The 20,375-nt window shown below is 38.5% G+C and overlaps 1 protein-coding gene across 4 annotated transcripts in view; it reads right to left on the bottom strand.

Annotated features, from left to right (window-relative positions):
• kcnab2b (potassium voltage-gated channel subfamily A regulatory beta subunit 2b) overlaps window positions 1–17,313 on the bottom strand; it is a 104,657-nt gene extending 87,344 nt beyond the window's left edge. For 2 of the 4 annotated variants that reach the window (XM_039651924.2, XM_039651925.2), the window contains exon 1: window positions 4,553–4,962. In XM_039651924.2, the coding sequence (XP_039507858.1) occupies window positions 4,553–4,947 (395 nt within the window). In that variant the 5' untranslated portion in view covers window positions 4,948–4,962. Of the gene's footprint in view, window positions 1–4,552; window positions 4,963–7,903; window positions 7,943–8,052; window positions 8,172–9,759; window positions 10,126–17,093 lie in introns of those variants that run through there. The other 2 variants (XM_039651932.2, XM_089124285.1) reach the window with 2 other exon arrangements.
• Window positions 17,314–20,375: the final 3,062 nt, after the last annotated feature.

Genomic DNA, 20,375 nt, shown 5'->3' with positions numbered 1-20,375 from the left:
CCCGCTCATAGGGGGTTGGACCTAATGCGCTAACAGACCTATCATAAATCAGTGCCAGTGCGTTTGATTTAGGCCACGTTTACACAAAGCCGGGTATTTAGCGAAACGAATATTTTCACCCTCTCCGTTTTCAAAAATAACATCGTTCACACACCTGCATAAATACGCCGTCGAGCGCCATCATAACTATGCCAAACCTATTGGCGGCAGTGTAGGGAGAAGATTAAAGCCATGCAAGCCAATCACAATCCTCAGAATCGACAAGTGAGAACCTAAAACGCAGTTTCTCCCAGTTCACACGACAACACATAAAACGCATTTTCAGAAATCTCCACTTTGGCCGGAGTTTTTAGAAATAATCGTTTTCTGTGATAAAAACAGGATTTTCATGTAACGAGAGGCCAAACCGCAGGGAAATATCTGCGTTTTAACCGGTTTTATGTTGTGGTGTGAACTGGGAGAAACGGCGTTTTAGGTTCTCTCTTGTTGATTCTGAGGATTCTGATTGGCTTGCATGGCTTTATCCTTAACCCCTACACTGTCGCCAATAGGTTTGGCATAGTTATGATGGCGCTCGACGGCGTATTTATGCGGGTGTGTGAACGATGATATTTTTGAAAATGGAGAGGGGGAAAATATTTGTTTTGCCAAATACCCGGCTTGTAAACGTGGCCTAAAACAAAAGAGAACATAAATACAAAAGACATGAAATTTATGTTAATATTGACCCTAACTGTGTGTGTGTGTGTGTGTGTGCATTTATGTATAACCCAGGCTACGTTATATAAGTGCATGTTTAATACAGAGTACACTCCCTAAAGGGAAATTCCATACAAAAAAAAAAAAAAAAGGGAAACACAGAAGGAAAAACAAAGAGACAGAATGAGCGGTGGCCTTTAATTGTAGAGGAAGTGGAGCAGAAAAGAGGCTTGCCTCATTAGTTCTGCAGGACAGAGACAGAGAGACAGGGCCTTCAACTCCCTCCTGATCTGCACTTAATTAGTTATTAATTATTATTCATGTATGGTTAAAAGATTATGTTCAAGTCCAGGAGTCTTGGGATAACAGCTAAATTGCACTACGGTGGGATTCAGGGACAAACAGTGAAATCACGGCAGGACAGAACATTTTAAATCCATAAAAATGTCATCTCGGTAAGGGTTATAAATAAGTAATTCTATAAGAATTGAACTTGACAAATGAACTCAGTAGTCCCGTCATTGACAGACACAGACACACAGTAGCAGCACGTGTGTGATGTTAAGATGATGTGCAATTTCTGCCATCTGGTGGATGCAACTGGCACAGGGTCCGGACCCAAAATGCACATTTTCCCCATTTGCAGCGGTTTAAAAGAAGCCGTATATTCGGTCCAAATAAAATGTTTCTGCAAGGAAGAACCTAAATCACTTTTTTTTGTAAGTAAAATATAATAATTGCTAGTAAAAGGCTTGGGATTGTTTAGACATGACAATACAGAGACTATTTTAATCTACAAAGGCAAAAGGGACGGTAAAAGGAAGTTGATGATGGATTTAGTTATTAAATAGACCAATTTAGAAGTGTGACCTGAGAGCATGTGGCAGGTGAAAAATAGACAACTGCTTTCAACAATTCAGTAACAACATGCCAGCCTAAGAATATCAACAGTATTATGAAATGATTCAGCCCTGTAAACGGAGGGCATTTTAGCAGGAAGATCATTTGTATTTCTCACTGTCTCTCACTTGGCAAACTATTTGCTCATGATGTGGCACGTGACTAAAAACAGTACGGATTGTGTTAAATGTCACACGCCACATCATGAGCGAATAGTTTGCCAGGTGAGAGACAGTGAGAAATACAAATGATCTTCCAACTTTTAAAACCATCCACAAGCGATTTATGATTGCAGTGTAAACACTTCACAAAAAGATTCGATTCATTAACTTTAATGAATACATTAAGCAATGCAATAGGTATTATGAACTAACACTAAAATGTACAACAGTTTTATCATTTTTACATTTATAAATTGTATAGATTATTTACTGAACAACTTTTTATTAACATTAGCAAAGATTTATAAATGCTGTAAAACATCGATTGCTCATTTTTAGTTCACGTTAACAATGCATTAACTTCTAAAATGTTAATAAATGAGCCCTTAACGCAGTGTTACCATTAACATCAACCAAGATTAATAAATAATGTTGTAAAAATGGTTAGTTCTTTATTCCTATGATGAATTACCTTATGTTAAGGTATTGAACCTTAAAGTGCTCCCACTGCAGCATTAAAACAAGTATGACTAGCAATGCGTCGCTAACAAAAATACTTAATATTTAAATTATACCAAGTATCATTTTTGATTGATATATTAATATGTCTGATCTGTTGTTGAAGGGACAGTCATGTGAAAAAGAGCCAAGCACCATACCAGCAGGCCACCAGTGCCCTCCCAATGGCTTATAAAAGCAAAGCACTTAATCCAAGTCACACAGCTGATGCAGACTCTACTTCAGTCTCTGCTTAACACTTGCTATTCTCTTCGGGTGACTTGGATGCACACAACACAGGTCACAACAGACTCCATTACACCTCCAAAGTGACTACCAATAGACTAATAGGTCAAGAGGTACTGGCCCGGTTTCACAGACAGGGCTTAGACTAAGCAAGTATTAGCCCTTAGTTCAATTAGGACATTTAAGTAGCTTTTATAAACATGCCTAAGAAAAAAAAAACATTGCTGGTGTGCATCTTGAGACAAAACAATGGCACTGACATATTTTAAGAGATATCAGTGCAAGTTGCTTTCAGTTAAAAAACCTCAAACATGCATTTTAGTCTGGGACTAGGCTTAATAGGTTTAAGCCTTACCTGTGAAACTATGCAGTAAAATAACCATGAAGATTGTTGTAATTGTTAACTAAACGGTAACACTTAACATTTAAATGCATTACATAACATGGACTAAAAATTTTAAATCCCATTACCCATTTACTGATACATGATTCAAATTAAACCTGTTAATATTATTTAATGAACCTAAGCTAACATCAACTTACAATGAACAGGTGTATTTTTATGAACTAACATGAACAAAAATGAATAAAAACTGTAACAAATGTACGGATCACAGCTAATGTTAGATTAAATGTATGTTAGATCTGCATTAAAGGGGCAATGTGTATTTTTTTAGGTATTTTATTATCGAAAATCAATATTTTTATTCATAAATATGTCCTCAATGGCGCCAATCATCTGACTTATCCTCATAAATGAAGAATTTATAATCTTTATATACATGGGACGGGTAGGTCCACGGAGGCTTTCATGTAGATCCGCCATCTTGAAAAACTATAATAGCAGAGAGGGACAAAAAGAACTAGGCCAACACGTTTCCACAATGCGTTTTCATTCAGAGCCAGTGTTACGTAACTGAAAGCTGCAGAAACAGAGGAGCAGAGCAGTGAGAGGCGCTTGTCACGGCCGCGGCCAGTTTCACAGTAAGTAATTCATACTGTATGTAACATTCGTTTGTTCGTTGTGTCAAGTTGCAGTTTGTTTGAAATAACAAACCTGTTCAACGGAAGGAACACTCGATGAGGTGCTATTAGAAGACATCCTGTCATAGCTTTTTGGTACATAATAGCTACCTTAGAACATGCATTTGAAAAAGCGAGGCGCTGGAGAGCACAATTCGTTTGAATGCAAAATACAACTTCACCACTAGATGGGCAGACTGATCTCATGAAGTAGCGTGTGTATGAGACGCCAATTCGTATTTCCATTTTTGGCGTGCTATCAAGACGCATAATCGCCTTTCAGCGTGTTTATGAACGCCGTTGACTTAACGTTATACAAATATATAACTTACCTCAACCCCGTCCCTAAACCTAACCGTCACTGGGGTTAATGGCATTTATAAATGCTCCCTTACCATCCTAGGTAAAAAAAAGACATGACTTACCTCAACCCCATCCCCAAACTTAACCGTCTCTGGGGTTAATGGCATTTATGACTGGAGATTTGACTGCGTGTTCAGACACGCGGAATGACGCGGACATTAATGGCGTAGACATATACGCATACACGCGGATAGCACAAAATGCGTGGAGATAACACGCCACCTGACTCGAAAGTGACGTATGTGTTTACGCAAAAGTCATGATGTCATGTTGAGATGGGAGAAATTCCTACATATTGTCCCTTTAAAGAATGTAAATGAACGTGACACTGGGAAGTGTTACCACTAAAACTACTCTAAATTAATTCTCAGGCTGAAATAAAATAATATAAATATTAGCTGAAATCTTAAACTTTAAAAGATAATGAAAAATGTTGCCTTGGTAAATGACTTTATAAGTGTTAGGGGACTTACAGAAGCACATAACAAACTAAAAAATAAAAGCTAATTCAAGTACTATTATAGTGTATAAAATATACTAAAATAACACTGGTTGAAACACCAATAACTTACCAACGAAGAAAGCATATCTTTCATCAATCATCAATCATCGAGCTAATCTCAAACTACAAGGCAAGACTTTGCACCCTCTCTGGCCCTTACCTGTACCTCATGCCAGTCTGGAAGGAGATGGACTCCTGTAGCGACACTCCATTGGTCCTCAGAAAGTCCTCCAGGTTTTTGAGCTGGGCGGCCGCCCGCACCTCTCGCAGACTCCTAATCTCACCCAGTTCCCCCCCACCCTGCCGCAAAGGGTACAGGCCCTGGTCGGACAGGTAGCGGTCGATGTCGCTCCGCATGCTTTCGCTGAAGGACAGGGACAGCATCTTGCTGCTGCTAATGCTGCTGCTCCTTCGCACGCTGTTCCCCGGCGGTCCATTCTTGGGGATCTGCAGGGGTTCGGAGGGGACACTGTGTTGGCGACTGAGGTGGTGGCCAGCGTGGCCGGCGTGCCCGACCCGCAACTCGGTCAGACTGCTTCTGTGAGTGCCAAACATGCCCTGCGTCCAGGTAACAGGGTCTCACAGACACGGGAGTGAAGCGAGTGGCATGACAGAGACCAGCAGACTGTTGCAGGTCAGAGCCTTTGCTTTAAATAGCGCCTGCCGCCCATGGCAATCAACACCGTACTCAAACGTCCATGCACTGCATTCAGAGGTCACCCTCCTGGGCCCCTCTTCCCCCGTGGGACTCAAATACAATGACAAATTTAAACCGGACGATCTTTGAACAACTTAAATTCAGGTGCTCACAAATTGGGACTCTTCCATACTCATGCGTGATCAAGCAACAGATATGAGTGGACATTCAGGCATGCGTGAAGAATGTTTGCGTGAGGCCTGTCGCAGTTGCTCTGGAGAACCCAAATGCCAAATCTATCCAGCATCCAGTCTGTTAAATCCGCCTCATAACGTATGACGGTCAAAAAATAGACTGGCACCGACTCAAACAAAGGCCAGAATCTTAAAAAGCATACATGATGTACTTTTCTCTTGTAGTAAAGACCTAAAGGCCTGATATCAAATGTGTCTATATGGATGTTTCTTTGACTTTAGCACTTACAGTATATCAATTTGGGGTTGATTTTTACTAAAATGTAACACATTTTTGCATGTTAGTATTTTCACCAAATCCATTTAAAACTGTATCCCTGGAACATATTTTAATAATTGACTCAACAAAGACATAACATCATTAAAAATAGATGTTTTTTTCCAAGTAATTATGACAGTTAAATGAAGTGCAGAACATTTAATCGGAATCAACACCGCTCACAAAATGCCTTTGAGCACAGGACTGCATCTATGGGCCATGTACTGAATACAATCGTGCTTGTTCAGATTTAATCATCTGAATTCACTAAATCTCTTGAGAATTTCTAGTCTCGTGAACTCCAAAACGACGACTCTTCCATCATAAAAAGTAGCATCAGGCTCTACATATGACCAAATATATACAGTCCACCACATCAACAACATTACAGCCTCTGCTCATTCTCCACAGCTTAGTTTATCTTTCTACCATGCAAAGCTTATATCTTCTCTACAGTGGACAAAAAGTGACTCAGTGAGGCAAACCTGCCTTGTTTACTCTCATAACTAAAACATCATGGTGCAGTAGCTGACAGCAGACCAAGACAGTATGTGGATCTAAGCCCTGCTATCTGTTTCCACATCATACTGATGCCTCTAACCTGCAAGCGGACTGTGGTCATGAGCAGGATCACCATGCAACATCACCTCAAGCTGGACCCGTGTTCAGCTAAAGTACCAGCCTTGTACTTACCCGGTTCCTCGGAGGGCGAGTCACGTATGGATTTTGCACTACACTGCTCATCTGACAACTTAATGGTGGTCCACGCTAAAAAAGACCACGTCGTTTTCCTCAAACTGAATGTCTTTCTAACATGAGCCTTAACAATTAGTGAACAGAAAAAAGCTCCACCCCTCAAAAACATCAGACACCACCCACTTCGGCAAATGTCACAGTGAATGTTTTGAGCACCTATCACAGCGCGAGAATGCTCTGCAAACATGAATTATTCAGGACAACTTTTGCTCTAAAAGGCTTTGATGTTGTACCACAAGAAAGTGTACTAAAAGCCATTTTTGCTTGTTCTCGGTTTCATTCGAGTATAAAATTTGAATGTACAACCCTGCTATCCCAAGCAAAATGAAGAACAAGAAAAAGCCTTGTATATTAACTTGTTCAAGGTATATGGAGGGGAAGTACACACACACACACACACACACATATATATATATATTAATGCACAAATGGGAAAGTTCGGCACACATAGGATAAACTCTAAATAAGATACAGCAATTATTTAATAACAAAAATATCAAGTCATAAAGATGTGATCTGTGGTTGTGCAAATGTCACTCCTTGTTTTCAAGTGCACATATTCTGCATTAGATAATGATGACAATGGATTCAGGAACATTGGAATGTGAATTACAGTACATGCTGAAGAGAGAAATGGAGAGAGAAAGGTTGAGATTACGTATTCGAGTGGAAGTCAAACCTAGCAGACCGTAAACTTGTTCATAGAGTAGATGGTGAGTGCTGTACTCGGCTGCCCATTACAACCGGAAACACATTAACTTTTAACGTGTAAGCACAGTAGCTTATTTGCACTTGTGTTAATTACAGTTCTCCATACCGAGCAACTTTGACATAGCTGCAGACGTTGCCGTTTCCTTCATTTCCCTGTGACTAAACACTCCAGGCGAACCTTTTAACAGTAGCATCTATTATTTAGTATACACCATTTGCCTGTGATGTCATATCCATTCTAAATATATAACTACTTTCATAGGCCAAAATGAGTCTGTGTTTCTCCTTTCAGGCCGTCTCTTGTGTGAAACACTACAGATTGGTAAGCAAAGGTCCCCCCCTATTTTGTACACATTTCCTTAAGCAAAGCACAGATATGATCTAAGCCTAATGTTTTGGGGTCAATAAAAAAGTAATATTGTGAAATATTACTATTTAAAATAACTTACTATTTGAATATATTTTAAAATGTAAATTATCCCTGTGAATTTTCACATGATCCTTCAGAAAATATTGTAATGTGCTGATTTGGTGCTCAAGAAACAGTTATTATCAATTTTGAAAAAAGTTGTGCTGCTTAATATTTTTGTGGAAACCATGGTAAAAAAAAAAAACTGTAAAAAAGTTTCATGGCATTTTAGAGCAAATATAAACATATACACTGAATACCAAATATAAACAAACTACAAATGAACAAAAGTTTCACGTTAGAAAGTTGAGTTACTGATTTTACAATCCCCACTCCTCGTCCTTGAGCAAGGCACTTAACTCTAGGATACTCCAGGGGGACCATCTCTTCATTTTACTGTACTGTATAGAGTTATGGATAAAGTGTTTTATGTAATCTTGTGGAGAAGTGGCTATATTTACACATGAAGGGCAGAGGTACAGTACCTGTAAAACTGCAGCTGCCTCTTTGGACTCCCACGAGCTCTGCAGCAACAACAGCGTGAAAGACAAAGGATGAGTGTTAGAATTAATAAACAGCTCATTAGTTAGGTATTGGTCATCATTCTTTGGGTAAATTAATTGTCTGTGCTCACGTATAGGGGGATCCAGTCTGCCGTGTGGAAAGACGAGCAGGAGAATCTGTGTTTGGTTCAGGGTACATGGAGCCGTGAGGGAGGAGAGACCAGCTGATAGCTCTCACTCAGACTCTCAGCTTATAACAGAGAGAAAACACCAATCAGAAATGTAACATAAAAGTTAAATAATTACAATAATCACATGCCATTGAAAATCGCTTCTGGACAAAATAGAAATGTTTTGGTTGTGCAACAAAATAAACAGGCTAGCGGAAAAAAAATGTGATATGGTGTAAGGCCAGTAGGGGGTGCCAATTATTTAGAAATTTAAAGCTAATTTGCTTTTATTTATTTTAGCTGGTTAACCTAGATATCTGTATGGATCTGTAATGATACTGCTTCTAAGACGAACTAAACATGATGTTATGCTTGACATTTTTGTTGTTCTTAAAATATAAACATTAGCAACAATAGAGAAAAGACAGTAGGGTTAAAATGAATCAGAATACTCAAATTATCTAATTTTAAAAAGGACTATACCAAAACAGTACCCAGGGTTGTGATAGTAAATTCAGCCTTAATTATAGTAAGACATCTTACTGTATGCAAGTCAGTAGAGTTTGGAAACACATGTGGCTTTTTATTAAAACATAAATCAACCATTAAAGACATTTTCCTACAGTAATTTTTAGAATTTGTTTTTATTTCAAGGGAAGGATCCAAATTATGTTAAAGGGATAGTTCACCCAAAAATGAATTTTCTGTCATCATTTACACCCCCTTATGTTGTTTCAAACCTGTATGAATTTCTTCTGCTGAACACAAAATATATATTTTGAACAATATGAGTAACCAAACAGTTGATGGGCCCCATTGACTTCCATAGTTTATCTCAAATATCCAATAGTTCACACAAAATAAAAACAGTGTTTGTGCCTGTAATGCTTAATTTACACTTTTAAAAAAAGTGGATTGAAGACTGGAACAAGAACATATCACTGCAAACAGAACTTTTGATCAATATAACTTAAAACAATAATGCCAGATAATAACATACGGCTTCAAACTGTATAACTCCTGTGTGTTGTTTCCAGTATGAGTGAACTCCTATATTTATTGAACAAGCATGAATCTGCTGTTGAAAGCCTGAAGAGTCCACCTGCTGTCAGCTCTCACCACATGGCCAACTGGCACGTCTCCAGCCTGGCAGAATTTCACCAGCACCAGCAGTGCATTATAAACTGCAGAGATAAAACAGTCAGGCAAGAAAAGCGAGAGAAAGTGTAGGGTCGACACTTTACACAGCTCTGACTGTTTGGCACATGGAGTAGCTACTGATGCTACTGCAGAGCAATATACCATTCCAGCAGAAAGAGGGGAAGAAAGAGGCCATGGGGTGATATACACTAAAAGACTGTATTAGTGCCCGCCCACATTCCCTATAGAGAGTTTGTACTTTGTACTGGAAGTCGACTTTTTTGTGTCCTGTGGACTGTCCACTTTACTGGCTATAAAGTATAACACGAACAAATAAACAGTTTTAGTTTAGGGAAGGAAATAATGCAGCAATCCAGCACTAAAGTTAATATTTACACAAGTTGTGCTGTTGTATTTCAATGGTTACAATTTTCCCAAAGAAAAGCTGCTCAATTCAAATTAGGATTACACCTAAACCAACCTCCTGAAACATATACCAACAATTAGGAACATTTAATCAGTCTTTACCGCATCATGTCTTGCGACTCTTGTATCGGAATACGTCTCATTTTAGGACACCCAACCCTTTAGGCTGATGGCTTAATCTTTGGTTTTGGATGTCCATGTGATAAAGAGACAACAGGTACAATCTGCCCCTCGATCTGTTTACTGAGGTGTCCTCTGAGCGGCCAGGTGGCGTGATCTAGTAATCACCCTGCATGACCTGAGCACACCGCAACGGACCATGAAAACTGCTGCAACACACAAACACATGAAGTCATCCGCACAGAGAGAGAGAAACTTTAAACGGCACAGCCTATACATGATGTTGACAGCTAGGCTTATTGATTGCCCTTTAACTAGAACAGTTGCTAGATGACTACAGAACATTATGAATTATTGTGAGATCAACACAACCGGCCCTAAAGGGTCAAAGGCAATAAATATCAGTGTTAATAATCTATATATAAAGCTAGCTAGAATTTGATATGCCAAAAGAGCTGATATCTTTTATTAATATAAAAAAATTATGGGGGTCATTAAAGGAGTGGTTCACTTTTAAAAAAAACTTTTGCTGATAATTCACTCACCCCCATGTCATCCAAGATATCTTTCCTTCTTCAGTCAAAAAGAAATTAAGGTTTTTGATGAAAACATTCCAGGATTTTTCTCCATATAATGGACTTCAGTGGGAACCAAACGGTTCAAGGTCCGAAAGACGGTTTCAGTGCAAACTGCAAACTGTTCAAAGGGCTTTAAACGATTTCAGACGATGAATAAATGTCTTATCAAGTGAAACGATCGGTCGCCTTGCTCTGTTCTGTGATGCGCGTTTGCATCACACCCTAACCCTAACCCTAAACCTAACAGAGCAAGGCGACCATTTGTGCTTATAAAACTTAAACTTTGTTATTATTTTTTTTAAATGAGTGATCGTTTCGCTTGATAAGAACCTTATTCATTGTCTGAAATCGTTTATATATAAATATGATGAAAACAAATATATAAATATATGAAATCGTTATATATATATATATATATATATGAAGAGTTCAGATGCAAAAGCCTCTAAGTGCCATTTGAAATTTTCTTCTAGAATGATCATTTTTATTAAGCTTGTATATTTAAGTTCAGTGATTTCACTAAAATGGCAATGATAATTACCTATTAATTGTTATTTAAGTGAAATTACTGAACTTAAATATACAAGTTTGATAAAAATCATCATTAAAGACAAAAAAGGTTGCTAGTACTGGCCTGCATGTTCCAATACTTCAGTTAGAAGCGAATTTACCAAGGGCCAATTACAAATTGTTCAGTTACAGCTCAGTTGTAAGATATTTAGCCAGTGGATACTTGCATTCTGTGGCATTTTAAAATGGAGAGAAAATAAAAGAGAGAACGTGAGAGAGGGAAGAGAACAGGTGAAATTAGATTTATAATATCAAGCTCACATTTCTGCTGTCTCATGCCATTACGGGTGGCAGAGTGTGGGGGAAGGGGTAGTATTGACTGCAATACTCAGTCAGACATGAGCACCACTGCAACTCACATATAAATGTATGGCTGGACTTGATTTTGTCCATGAGGAATTGCTTGGATCCTTGGATTGTTGTTATTTGCAATTGGTGTGATCCCATGAGTGACAGCTTGTCCCGTCTATACGTCACCAGAGAAAAAAATTGATAAGAGGTCACATGAATTAAAAAAAAAAATGTGCATGGATAAACCATTAATAATAAATACTGCAATATTCCATTCAACTATGATTTCATAGTGAATTTTGATCCAATGGGTTCAAAAAATCTGAGGCCACATTGAAAATCTAGAAATTGATTTAAACCTGAAAATAAAGTACTTTAAAAAACAACATCTTTTCTCCTTTAAATTAATTTAAGATTAAATGTAATTGATAATTAAATCTAGAACAAAAATGTTATGCAAAATGCAGAACTAGTTTTAAAAATGTCTGTTTATGCATTCATTTGAATATGCATGTTAGCACTATGGTAACAGATCACAATTAAAAACATTACATTTATTATCTATATTAATATTTACAGCATATGAAAGGTTATGTAACATCCTAGTTGAAATAAAGTGAGCAAGGAAACATAGTGATCCACCCTTCAGACATATGGAGTGAGTCAGGTGGGGCAGGGTTTGAGATCATAATGCAGTGAAGCCTCACTGTTGCCTCATCAGGATTCTGGGCAGTGTACCGCATTGTCAGCATGCCCTCTCTCTCTCTCTCTCTCTCTCTCTCTCTCTCTCTCTCTCTCTCTCTCAGCAATCTTTCAACTCCTCTACAGTGCTTTGGTGGCTCCTTTTGTAACTCTGCTGTATGTTAGAGATGAGCTGAGTGGTGGTCAGTGACTTCCCCTAAGGCTTTTAAAGAGTTAGTAAACCCAAAGTACCCAAGTAATTACTCACCCTCATGTTGTACCAACCCTGTAAGACTTTCATGAACGAAAGTCTAACGAGGTTGGATTTTTGGGTGAACTATCCTTTCAAGAGCAGCTGAAGAACACAAGTCTTACGGGGTTGGATTTTTGGATGAACTAACCCTTCAAGAGCAGCTCAAAAACACAGGACGTGCTGACTGCCCTCGTACCAGTCCTCATTAGGAATGCATCCAAAATTGTTTCTCTTGTGTGCCTCTCTCTCCATCAGTTAACTACAAAATCAATCATACTGTTACACTATTTTTTTTACATATTACTAAAACTCTCATTAAATGGATTCCCATCTGAAACCTAAAAATTTTGTCTTTGATCTGTGTTGTGTAGTCTGTATTAATGGATATATCCTTTGCTGTAGATGTTGTCCTACAATTCTGGGGGGAAAGGGGATCTTAAAGCATATTGAATTCCCTTATTTCAATATCCCTCATTCCCTTACCTTAAGATTCAATGAAAGACAGTTTGAAACCAGTTTCAATAGGAGGCACATTCTTGCAAAAATATTGGCCAAGTCAAGTCACTGACTGGCTCAGCAGCAAGGGTATACTTATATTAAAAGGGTACTAATATTAAATTTTGACACTTCCTATGGTTAATGCCAAAAAAGACAAAGTGCTAACTGTAGGAGGTCTTAGATAGAGTGCTTCACTCAAGGAATTTTGGGGAAAACATAACACACTTAAACTTTACATTTGACTTGTTTCTAGATTAGACTTGAAAACAATTAGACTTGTTTTCTAACTCTGCTCTTGCTTGATTTTCTCCCGAGGGATAAAAATCTAGAGTTTGCATGGAGCTCATTCGGCTCTCGAAAGAGTTAAAGGCATTCATGCCGATCTGCAGTAAGAGTCTCTGTTATTGCTTGATTCTCTCTAGAGAGAGAAGAATCTAGCACTTGCACAGCGAGTGTTCGGCTCCGTTCGGCTTTCGAGGAAATTGAATGCATTCATTGTGATGCGTTTAGTGTGGGAAGCTCCACCCATGCTTGACTCTCTCTTGAGGAATGAGTCGAGCATATGCACCTTGCGGTTTGGGTCCCCGTGGCCACCAAAGCGGCAGAGCAGGATCGATTGCAGGGACTGTAGGCAGAGTATATGGAGGAGCCTGAGGGGAGTTTTCCCTTGCTATGTTGTTTCATGTCAAGGAATCTTCCGACCTGACTGATCAATGTGATGTGTCTAATTCTGAGTAATTAGATGCAGAGAGAGTTAAGGTAGGTGTTATTAATGATACGCCTCTTCCGCTGCCCCGCATATTTGTAAGCCTTTTATTTCTTCTATAACTCCACAATGAGGTGTCAAGATAATGGAGGAATTCATACTCGGCTTGTATAGTCTTTCCCATGTGTTCAAATTATTGGCATGCGAGACTGTCTGAGTAACGATATGTGAGGATGTCCCAGTTGAAGAGCAGCTTGCTATCTATCTCTCCCCTGGTGCTGCATCCTCTTTGAAGTCTCCCACTTTGCCAAAGGAGTGAGCGGTTCAGTTTGAGGAAACTGAATCCGATGAGCCGTGATGAGGGAGCTCCTATTTCAATTCAGGTGTTTGCATCTTGCAGTTCGGACCCTTGTATGCTGAAGCAGCATGGCAGCCTTGATCATGGGGTCACAGGTGGGGAGATTAGAGGTGGATGTTATCAAATAATCCGCCTCTTCTGGTTACCACCTTGTGGCTCTTGGCAAGGCATATGCAGAGTCAAGAGAGGCCTGTGGGGCCCTGCACACCATGAGATCCGTCCAATTTCTGTTCAGTGGTGTTGCTGGAAGATGGTGTCCTCCCCAAAGGTTGAGACATGGGTGTTGCGGTGACTCCAGGCCTTCCCATTAAGTGGCCTGTCCATCTTCTGAGGCAGTCCAAAAAAGCTGCTTAAGTCACAGATCTAGCCATCCATGCCACAAAGCAACTTGCTTGTGCATCGGCCCTTCTATAGTTGCTATATTTGCCATGCATCTGTGATAAGGAAAGAGGGGAAAAACGTACTCATCGAAGCTTTGTTGTTACACTCTGACCTTTTGGTCTGCCAATGAGGCAGTCGTAGAGAAGTTTACAGAAATAGGGTCTCAGTCAGCAGCTTTCAGGTGTTATATCCCTCTCTGTGGGTCCGAGAGGGTTTATGCAGGCTGAATAGAGTTATGTAGGGCAGTATACTTCGTTTACCTCCCTCCCTCCCTAACTACTGTTGGGTTTTTAAGTAGGAATGTATGCTCCCCTTTACTATTTCGTAGGGGAAATTCGATTGTGGGGCATCCCTCATCATTTGACGCTTCCTTTGGTTAATGCCAAAAAAAGACGAAGTGCTAACCATAGCAGGTCTTAGATAGAGTGCCTTGACTCAAGGAAGGCTGTGGGCTGCCTTCCCCAGTTACTTTGGTAGGGCCAAGCTTTCCTTGGAGTTTAGAGCATGGGTGATGAGAGTTATTGGGCAAACTGGATTGTGTCCTTCCTGCATTTGTCACCCTTTCCTAAGTAAAGGGTAAGGATGTTTTCTCCCCCTTGGATGGGTGTCAATACAGAAAGGAGGCGCTGATTATGCTCCCCTGCTGAAGGCTGCTCCCTAAGTTGTCAAATAGTGGTGAGATATACCTGACAGAGCTGAGGCTGTTTTTTATTTTTCCTAAGAGCTCTGTTCTTGGGGCCATATAGGGCTGGAAGGAATGAAATAGAAAGGAAAGAAATGAATGCATAACAGCCAGGACTTCCCTTGCTGTAGAGCATAGAAGACTGGGGATTTTCCCTGGTATATTGGCTTAGGTAGTAGTGCCAATATACGAGTCACATGGGATGCACCCATGGGGTTAATATGCTTCTGATTCTGGGTGGGTATTCCATAGAGTCAATATATTCTATTCCCACAATGTTCATGCATTTTCATAGCCTAGTGAGGTAGGCATTCCCTTAGCATGGCGTAGTGGATATTGGTTCCCCATAGCATAAAAATCAGATGCGGCGTCGAAGTTCTACTTCAAAAGGGAACATCTTAGGTCAAAGTATTCAACCTCAAGAAGGGGAACGAGATGTCACGTCTTGTTGTCATACCTTGGGGCCTGTCTGTGCTAATACCAAACTCTGCTACTTCGCTTTGCTTCGTAGACAGAGTCTGGAGTGGCATCATTTAAAAGTGTTTTCTTTATCGCAAGGGGGCGGTTGTCTGAAGTATAAAATCATTGGTTACCCGTAAGCCAATCACATAACGTTTGGTTCTGTTAAACAGCTCTTTGTTCATTTTGAGTCTGTCGTAAATGCTGCAACTTAATTGCAAGATTACAACATGACATGGCAATATTTAAGAACTGGAAAAGAAAGGAGACACTGACCTGTCAAAAGGGTGCTAGTTCGAGCTCGACAGATAAAAGAGACCGAGATACTCCCTCTGTCAGGGGTATCGCCACAATATCACCTCCATTCAAAATGTTTAACAAACACTCTTCTTGGTCGGGCTTCAGTTTGCAAATGCCGGGAATATTCTCCACAACAGAACGAATTGCATCCCGTGTCTCTTTATCCGCGGTCGTTTTTTAGATTTCCCCAATCTTAAGCTCAAGACGATTTTAGAGATGACAGATTTTAGGGGTAGAGCTATACGAAAACATTCATACTTTATACTTGCAGTGGCATTAAGCTAAAGTAATAATCTATCTCTTTACAATGTACCAGGATACTCTACGTATATTTAATGATATATGAAGTAGGGATGTGCACGAATATTTAAACATTTTTAAATATTCGATCTGTAATTATTATTCGAAAAATAAAATACTCGAATTCGGAATTTTACTTTTTTCTTCAAAATGTTTTCTGCTGCTTGAGCTTAAATGCTTATGCTATGTTCTTTATATTTTTCCTTTTCATTATAAAAATTTTTTAAATGTTTTTTGAAATAACGCATTTCTCGTCAAACGACATTTAAATACGCGAATATACGATTTTTTTGAAGCCGAATATTCAAATACAATATTTTTGAAAACTGCCCATCCCTAATATAAAGTACAGATCGTATAGAATGTGTTATGAAGTTTGAGGATTTGATCTGTTATTAATTGTGAAAAACAGTTTAACTTCACTACTGCAACAAAACAAATGTGGCATGATGCATAACTTAGAACTTCATATACATTCCATAGATCCAGGTATATTCACATACAATTCAACTCAATTGGACAATGGATTCCGTAACATTTTTAAAGGAAATTCACACAAACATGATAAATCTGTGATGTCATTCTAAACCTTATCACTTCTGTAGAACGCAAAATAATATATTTTGAAGACACCATTGCGTCTTGACAAAAACAAAAGGACATTTTCAAAAAATTCTTCAACCTTCTAAAGAGTCATACAGTCACAGGTTTGTAATGACACGAGAGAGTACATGATGACAGAATTCTAATTTTTGGGTGATCTATCCCTTTAACTCATCAACATACAGAGCAACACAAAGCTGACCCGGAAGCTTAGGACCTCCTCTCCACCTTCCCATATACTCCAGAATAGTCCATCTAGACTATCATAACATTCTCACTAGCGAAAATACAGTATAACTGAAAGTACGAGGCAGCTAGCAACGCTATGACTGCAGTGAGCCAAACACAGTGGAGTTTGAACCAAAGCCAAAACTCTGCAAAAGTGGACAGAGATCATCTATAGAGTGCTAAAACATGAGTTTACACATCAGTGTGCAAGTAAAGATGCAATGGCATCTCTCCTAACATTTTCAGACATTACATTTGTTAAGGAGGAGCCAAGGTTATTCCCCACAGAATAGGATGCGGTTTAACAACTCACTGAGCATCAAATAACAAAGATTTGGCACCATTAAACATGTTAAATCATATACAAAGACTAGTTTACTGTATGACACTAGCATAGATTAAAAGTCATACTGCAGTTGCGCACTCACCGGTGTCTTGTGCTGTGTTGCTGCTTGATAACTCCAGCTTGGCTTTCACTGTGGAAACACAGATGGGGCTGAGCAGAATCCTGACTGAAAGGTGTAAGACATAGAAAGCAAGAGAGAGAAAGAAAGGGAGGAGTGTGCTCAGGATGATGCCAGTGCTTTGGCTTGCAGTATGTATTGAATATGTAATGTATTCCTCCCCAAGCTCAGCGAATCTGCTACCCGGCTATGCAGATCATGAACTCTGAATGTGTGTGTGTGTCTCTGTGAATGTGAGTAAAGAATCTGAGGGTGAAAAACAAAAGCATAATAAATGCTGTTCATGTGCATTTTTAAGTGCTGAGTAAACTAAACAAAAGACATTCGGATCAGCCTTGTAGACTTTGAAAGGCAAAGTGTTTCACATATGCTAACCAGTACATTATAAATATGGATTGCATACAAAATCCATAAGAATTAAATAAACAAGTATGCAGGGGTTTCATCTTGCTTGACTGTTTCCACTGCCGTTTCTGTGATGATTCTCTATGTTCTAACACATCGAATGTACATAGGCAGTTTTCAAAAATATCTGATCCAGATGCGTTACAAAAAAAAAAAAAAAACACAAAGCTGTTGTGAATTTCAGTTGAAATATTTAAATTCTACACTCTTTTTACATTTTTAGTGTAAAAAAATTAACTTTTCTACTTTATCTTTTGTTCTTTTTCTAAATAACCCTTTGTGCAATTGAAAGGTTCCATGGATGTAAAAGGTTCTTCATGGACAATGGCAATCAAAAACATTTTTTTTTTTTAAGTTGATGAATGTAATCAGATGAGCATTCTACCAAAGACCCTGACTATTGTGTTTTTGTCGACTCTCCCAAAAAAACATTTATGCTGAATCATTGTCAACTACTCAGAATGTTTTATGAATATACTATCTGGGATTATGATAAATTTAGATGCCAAATAAATAGTAACTAAAGAAAAGGTTCCATTTCTGTTATTTTCAAATGCTTGTTATAAATTTTTTAAGCTTGTGTCTTTTGGTGGGATGTTATTACACATGTTGTAATACATCTCATCAAGTACCAAAGTAAGATACAGATTTTAAAGATTTTAGCGTAAACCAAAAAAGTCAGCTTGGCTTTTGTTTTGTTATATTAATTATCCACTTTTCAATAGTAGGGGTGATGTGACTGGCCTGGTTTGAAACTACAACCTTTCAGAGCTTTAAACACTCAAATCCAAATGATTTTTAGTCTGCCATTTATCACTGAATAATAAAACACCGGAACAAAATAATGCTACTTCATACACTTTAAAACAATATGTGTGTGCCAACATGGAAAAGTAAAACACCTCATCTTCTTACAGGTTCCACTAGGCTAAACTATCTCTTTGCTGCCAGGGATACAGAGGTGAAGGAACACTTTCTATAGATAAGCTCTAGTTTCTGTCTGGGCTGTATAAGGTGACACTGCATCGCAGGGTTTGTTCCATCCAACTAAACATTCAACACTTAAGTGAAACTCGCACCTAAAGCTCAAAGAGCATCACTGGAAATAGAGGTGATAGATGCTGAGGTGATAGCAAAGCTCTGCTACGGGCCTGTCCTTATAGAGTCAGGACCGTTTTCTATCCTCGGTCACTTTGGGTCTTACAGATTGTAAAAACTTTTAGAGATTTTTTTTTTTGACATTTTTAACGTACATTTCGCTATTTAGATTATGTTTCCATTTATAATGCATCTGGCAAAATATTTTATTCAAAGTTCATAACGATGAATTGGATTTGGCATGTAAAATGGATATGAGGTGCTGAGTGGACAGTCACAGATCAGACCATGTTTTGAAAAAGTGTCATTTTACCAAGGTCAACACCAGTGAGCAATAAAACTGGCAATATGTTTTCAAGTGTCCTCTGACAATGGAGATAAAATTTCATTTAGAGGTCAAATAGAAATCTGAAGCCTATACTGTAGTTGCTAACTTTGAAAAACAGACACATTGAGTTTGAGTTTCTTTATTTAATTTTTCGCCACATAAGAAAAGTGCCCCTATTATGGTTTTTCAAATATTCCCTTTCATGCTGTGTGTAATAGTATATCCATACACCCTTAATAAACAAATCCAGACATTAGAAAAATATAAGTCTACACATGCATTTTATATTTAATATGACATGAGGGAAATACACATGCATTACAAATGTGACGCAAAACATCTTTCATTTTTAGGCTTAATATTGTTTTAGTATGGTTTTGTATATTACACTGCACAAACCAAAAGTAATGCTACCCACCGGATGAAGAAGGGTTGGTTCTCTCCACAACATAAAATATTCATTTTATTTTATTTTTCGTGTTCGCATTTATGAGGAAAAAACAACGTTACAGATGTAACAGTTCTAGAAGCGGCACTAAAACTTTCACAGATACCTCAAATAGAAAGCACGAAGCCTTTATTTAAAGTTAATTTAGTATTATATTAATTGTATCTTAATCAATGTTTCATGAACCAATTACCTGGATTTAATAAATAAGAAGTAAATATAGCAGACATTAGATAACCACGAAACGGAGGCGCCGGCCCGTGAACTGGAGCTTGTCTCACAAATGAACCGAAACTCAGCATATAAGGTAGCCTACTTGCCTCACAGACCTGAGAAATATATCTATATTGAAATATCTACTTTTAAACAGAACAATTCAAAACAAAGAAACAGACTGCTTTCGTCTGAGAGCGTCTGAAACTTAATTTGCGAAAAAACGAAAAACAGTGTTTGAGATTCGTCACAGCAGATTCAAGTAGTTATGTACTTGTGTTTGTGCTAGAAAATTATACAAGACATTTGTGAGAAAATATTTTAAAAGCGTGCAACTCTCATTGGATTAATTCACACACTGATTTGCAGATGAGCAAAATTTCTCTGTGACTTCACATTTTTGATGCAGGTGTGTAAATGTGTTTTGCACCATATTCACTGCTGCAACAGTAGCAAAAAAGTCTACAAGTCTGCCACTCTTAAAACATCTGTGGCTATTCTCTACAACTACAAATTCCACTGTCACAGGCGTTCAGTTTTTTAGCACCAAAAATATCTCCATAATTTAAGTCAAGATATGCAATGACAACCTTGGAAACCAATACAAAAAGTCAAAAGGTAAAAAGGATAATGTTCCGCTATGATGCTTACCATCACACAGGACAAAACATTAAGCGAATGCTACCATCTTGTCATGGGATAAGACCATGGTCCAAGACCAAGATCATGGTTCAAATTTTTATAAGTATCTGTA

This window comes from Pimephales promelas, chromosome 20 (assembly GCF_988280905.1).
Source record: "Pimephales promelas chromosome 20, fPimPro1.hap1.1, whole genome shotgun sequence".
Lineage (NCBI taxonomy): Eukaryota > Metazoa > Chordata > Actinopteri > Cypriniformes > Leuciscidae > Pimephales > Pimephales promelas.
This window is presented reverse-complemented; position numbering and strand designations above follow the sequence as displayed.